Here is a 5747-nt window from a genome sequence, read left to right on the forward strand (position 1 = left end):
TCCTGCAATTGGATCTTGGCTGATTTATCTGCATTTTGGACTCCTTATTCAAGGAAGATATAAAATTCAGCAGAGGCAGTTTGGAGATTTATTAATTTAATATCGGGAATGAGTGTGTTGCCTTATAAGGAAAGTTTTAACAGACTTATATGAAGACCATATCTTGTAATTTCTGTGTTATTTTAGGACAGAAGTAAGTAAGAAATGTCATTGTTGGATAGCTACACTTTTTTAAAGATTTACCGGATACTCACTGTGAGTGGTGTTTACACTGCTGTTTGCCAAGTGGGGGAAGGTTAGTTGCAGGCAACCTGGAGCCAGGGGACTTTGTTCAAATGGAAATTTGACCAGTGATTTGCTAAATGGTGATCAGTAGTCGATGACAAAAACTTCCTGTCTGCCAACAACTCTGAGTGGTTAAATACTAAACAAAACACAAAAGAATTGTAGATGCTGGAAATCAAAAATAAAAATAGAAATTGATGTAAGATTTTAGCAGGACTGGCAACTCTGCAAAGAGAAATCACAGTTAATGTTTTGGGTCCTGTGACCCTTCCTCAGAACCTCACACTGAACAGCTGAGGTGTGAACACTCTGGTCAGAAGCTATCAAGCCTCAGGAAGGAGTTACCTCCTCCCTGACCTATCACCTTCATCCCCTCCCCCACTCACCTATTGTACTCTATGCTACTTTTTCCCCACCTCCACCCTCCTCTAGCTTATCTCTCCACGCTTCAGTCTGTCTGCCTTTATTCCTGATGAAGGGCTTTTGCCCAAAACGTCGATTTTGCTGCTCCTTGGATGCTGCCTGAACTCCTGTGCTCTTCCAGCACCACTAACCCAGAATCTGGTTTCCAGCATCTGCAGGCATTGTTTTTACCTTGTGACTTGTAACTACAAGGTCAGAGATCTTTACTCGGGTAAACCAGTCAGGTTGTGCCTCTTACAAACAATGAGAGTACCTGGAGAAGGAAGATCAGATTAGACTAGAATACTTAGTGTGGAAACAGGCCCTTCGGCCCAACAAGTCCACACCGACCTTCCGAAGAGCAACTCGCCCTGACCCATTCCCCTACATTTGCCCCCTCACCTAATACGGCGAGCAATTTAGCATGGTCAATTCACCTAACCTGCACATCTTTGGACTGTGGGAGGAGACTGGAGCACCCGGAGAAAACCCACACAGACACGGGGAGAATGAACAAACTCTACACAGACAGTTGCCCAAGGTGGGAATTGAACCCAGGTCTCTGGCGCTGTGAAGCAGCAGCGTTAACCACTGTGCTACCGTGTTGCCCGTACTATGAGAACTATGGTCTGATTAGTAAAAGGATAATCTCAGTGAACTCTGTGGATCAGACCCACTTAACTGCTTCCCCATTTTCTCCTCCAACCATATCATCACATTTTTGTGTGTGTATAGTGAGTTCTATATGTGGATTAGACTTTTGACAAGTAGAGTTTTACATTTTAATGATTTAATAGCTTAAATCTATAATACAGTAATTCCTAAGTACAGAAACTAGGCCTATGCTCAGTCAACCTGAATCAAACACAGGTAAATTGGGGAAATCTACATATTTTTAACAAAATGTTTTAACATTTGACAGCGTTCCAGGAAGGCAAGGCTGATTTTGCAACTTGATTTCTTGTGTAATGTAACACTGGGTAGTCATGATTGGGGTTAGAAGAGCAAGTGACCACTTGATTGAAGTTTCTATGATCGTGAATGGTCTTGACAAGGTGGATATGTTTACTCTTGTGTGAGAGACCAAAACCAGGGGACTTCTGAAATAAAATTGTCAGTCACTTTAGGGCAGAGACAAGGAGTAATCTTTTGAGGCTTGTGTGACTTTAAAATTCTGTGGCAGAAGATGGAGGTGGGGGTTATTGAGTACTTAAGGAATTTTAGACTTTTGTTTGGCACAGGAAAACTAAGGTAATTGGAGTAACAGAAATGTAAAATAAAAGGAGTGTAAGGATTGGAACATCTCAACCATAGTTTATTGAATAGCAGAGCACATTTTGAAGGGCCAAATGGCTTAACTCTCCTAATTCATTTGGAACACACAAAAAAGGACAAAAAATTGTGTTCTATAAATTCAATGCTCTTTGACCAAGGACCATCCATTTAACTCGGCATGTTATATTTCAGAGTAACAAAAAGAAAAATGGCAAAACAACTGAAGTATTAAAAACTCAATTAACTGAGCCACAGATAGCATAATGATATACATCTAAGTAAAGCAGTTTGTTTCTCCAGTTTAATCAAAATCTTTTACAAATTACAATTTGTAGAATTCGAGGTCCAGCAAAACCAGAGTAGGAATAAACTGGCAACGCAAGAGGTCCAAAACCCTCACTTCTGAATGAAGAGAGATTTTCTCAATGACCTAGTCATGGTTGAGGATGCTTCAAACTTGGCTGAACAATCACTGTTGAAACAGTACTGTTTACATAAAAAATCCCCAGAACATCGTTCAACAGATCACAAATGTTTTATGAAAATCACTTGATTGAAAATAGCAAAACCTTTCTAAAATCAGTGACATTCCAAGTTAATTCAACTTAAATAAAAAATACAAGTGGCCATGCATGTCATCATGCATGGGTTTCAAGGAATTTTTCTACTTTGTTGGCAACCATTTATTCACATGCTAATATAAAGGCTTTTTCTAAAGTTCAGTCGCTGGGGAAGGCTCAACATTGCTGTTGATCCACATAGTTTTTTACTCCGAGGGGCAGTCTTTATACCGTTTACGAGGCAAATCATTCTTAGAAGCTTTTTCATGCAGTAACCATCTGTGTAGACACTGGGTATTTTTCTAATTCTCATTTTAAAGATTCTTTCAAGGCCTTCATAACAGCATTGGGCTTCAGTTTCAATATCAGTAGCCACCTCCCAATAGACAAAGTCAAGCAGAAAGCTCCTCACTGATGGAGGTGTATGGAGACCATTCCATTTAACTGGCAGGAAAGCAGATAGTCTTTATAAGATTCCTTTCCTTAGTTGCTTGAGGTCACATTGCCAAAGTGAGTGAAAATCACAAGTAATTCACTGGATGTATTCAGATCATCTTGAAACGGTGAAATTTCACTTCTGTTGACAATGACAAAAATGTCACTTGTGAAAGCAAATCAGATGGACAGCCACTTTTGCAACAGAATTTAGTGGTCTGCGATCATTTACCTGTAAAATAATTCCATTTTTCAAAACAGTCATCTGCTTTTATAAAGACAATATTTCAGATGAATAACAAAGTTTTAAATCAAATGCAAGTCCTTGTATTGACAGAGCCCTGAGACAAGTGCGGACTCCCTTGCTGCTGGAGAAAGATGAGTGGATTCCTTTGCTTGTTGCAGAGAGAGAGAGAGAGAGAGAGAGAGAGAGAGAGAGGGAGGATGACTGAAGAACCTGGGGAAGGCACAGAGCTGGATCCACCTGGACAAGACAGGGTGCAGTTCTCAAGAGTCATATCGAATTTGAAATCTTAACTGTTTTTTTCTCCCCACAGATATTGCCAGACATGTTGAATTTTTCCAGCATTTTCTATGTTGGTTTCAGATTTCCAGCATCCTGCAACATTTTGCTTTTATTTGGGTACAGGAACGATGCCATGCTGGAAGTGGGTTGGATCAATCCCTCAGTTGTTGACAAAGACATTGCATGTGGTGGCAAATGGGAGGGCCAAAATTCAAGTCAGAGTTTTGGAGGGGAATGGAGCACAAGCACCATTTGTGCCCTAAAGCCACATCACTCCTCCCCAACAGCCACAGAGTAGCTCTCCCTCATAAGCCAACCTTCACAAATATCCTTATCCAACTCAACCCTCCTCCATCCAAGTCTCCTTTGCACTCCACCAATAAATCCTTGCAACCTCCCATACTTCACCCAAATCCCTCACCCGTTCCCTTCTCATACAACTCCATTCCTCCAGCCACATCCATCCCCCCTCTGAACACATCATCCCTCAGGTAAAAACAATGACTGCAGATGCTGGAAACCAGATTCTGGATTAGAGGTGCTGGAAAAGCACAGCAGTTCAGGCAGCATCAGAGCATCATCCCTCAGCCTACACCTGTAACCATCCCAAACTCAGTATCTTCCTTATCCTCCAGCTGTATTCCCCTTTTCCTCCACCAGTATCCTCCACGTAACGCCACACGTATCCCAGTCACCCTCCACATATTTCCCACCCTAACATAGCACCCCCACATATCCCCTCCTCATCCTCCAATCATTTGTCCCCACACCTAATAATGCCCAACATCTCCTCCTGCACACCTATACCCCACATATCCCCTTCGCGTCTCCACACCAATACACCCCCCATAGTCCCTTCACTCAATCCCCCAACTCCCCCCATATCCCCTTCACATCTCCAGACCTCAACCCCCCATATCCCCTTCACAATTCCACACCTAAATCACCCCACCCCACCCCCACCCCACGTATCCCCTTCACATCTCCAGACCTCAACCCCCCACACCCCCCCTCCCAGCTCGCCACATATCCCCTTCGCATCTCCATATCTATTTACCCCCCCCCAATTACAACACCCCAGGCCCTCTCAGGCCTCCTCGGGCTTGTCGGGCGGGGGCCCGCACGGCTGCAGCATCTTCTCCATGAGGTTGAAGCGGACCCGGGCCTTGGTTTCGTTCTCGGCCACGGCGAAGTAGTTGAGGAGGTCGAAGTGGCCCATGTACGAGGCGTACGAGTCGCGGTGCTGGTTGACGAGCCACTCCCACTTGGTGGTGTCGGCGTGCCCGGTTCCGATGTACTTGGACTGGAGATGCTCCAGCTGGCTGTGGATGTTGTAACGGTCAGTCATTGCGATGATGGCGGCGGTGGCTCTCCCCCCGAGAGGTTCAAATTCGAATCCCAACCGTCAACCGCCCTCCGAGGAAAACCCAATATGGCCGCTGTTACCATGGTTATCTCCACGTGTCCCTCAAAAAAACAGCCACCAGTACAAATTGATGAAAACTAACTTAAAATGAAGTCGTAATTTTGTTTCAACGTTAAATAAAATCTTGCTAAACAATGGTTTTAAAAATTAATGTATATTCTTGCGCAGGCGCATTAGGATAACATGCATAGAAGCCACGCCCCATCCCAGGCGACTTTTTTCACGTACTAATTGGAATGAAAAACCGAGCCTTACCAAACAAAAACACTGACGAGAGTATGATTAGTTTTAACATAAAATATTTTTTTTAGTGAATCGGTGTAACTAAATTGAACGGTAATGGTGCGCAGGCGCATTGGCTGTTGAAGCCACGCCCCGTGGCTGTTACAACCGCACTCTGCCCCCTAGGTTGGAGGACCGCTGCTGTGTGGTATTGCATTCACATTCATTCCAATCCACCAACTGATTTCACTCCTCACCATAGCCAAGGTACATGTGACAATAATAAATTAAATTTCAGCTCGTACTTTTTATAGAATCTCCAGCATAAGAGGTACAGTTAGTAATTTTACAGATGACACCAAAATTGGAGGTGTAGTGGACAGTGAATGAGGTTACCTCAGATTACAACAGGATCTTGACCAGATGGGCCAATGGGCTGAGAAGTGGCAGATGGAGTTTAATTCAGATAACTGCGAGGTGCTGCATTTTGGGAAAGCAAATCTTAGCAGGACTTATACACTTAATTATAAGGTCCTAGAGAGTGTTGCTGAACAAAGAGACCTTGGAGTGCAGGTTCATAGCTCCTTGAAAGTGGAGTCGCAGGTAGATAGGATAG

At 43.5% G+C, this 5747-nt stretch overlaps 1 protein-coding gene and 1 long non-coding RNA gene across 2 annotated transcripts; both read right to left on the minus strand.

The window, feature by feature from the left end:
• Positions 1-1455: 1455 nt before the first annotated feature.
• On the minus strand, positions 1456-4332 carry LOC122552583 (uncharacterized). Its single transcript, XR_006312422.2, has 2 exons — positions 3190-4332; positions 1456-3099 (listed from the first exon to the last, which is right to left on the minus strand). It is a non-coding gene; the product is annotated as an uncharacterized LOC122552583 (long non-coding RNA).
• Positions 4333-4542: 210 nt separating this feature from the next.
• Positions 4543-4939, minus strand: sf3b5 (splicing factor 3b, subunit 5). Its single transcript, XM_043696792.2, has one exon. The coding sequence runs from the start codon at positions 4829-4831 to the stop codon at positions 4571-4573; it is 261 nt and encodes an 86-aa protein (XP_043552727.1). The 5' UTR covers positions 4832-4939; the 3' UTR covers positions 4543-4570.
• Between the last annotated feature and the right edge of the window lie 808 nt (positions 4940-5747).

The sequence above is a fragment of the Chiloscyllium plagiosum genome, unplaced genomic scaffold, assembly GCF_037043375.1.
Source record: "Chiloscyllium plagiosum isolate Xiang-an unplaced genomic scaffold, Cpla_swu_hap1 HiC_scaffold_10, whole genome shotgun sequence".
Classification (NCBI taxonomy): domain Eukaryota; kingdom Metazoa; phylum Chordata; class Chondrichthyes; order Orectolobiformes; family Hemiscylliidae; genus Chiloscyllium; species Chiloscyllium plagiosum.

What these genes read in the sequence shown, in the direction of transcription:
- sf3b5 (XM_043696792.2), bottom strand. Translation starts at nt 4,831, where the DNA reads ATGACTGACCGTTACAACATCCACAGCCAGCTGGAGCATCTCCAGTCC.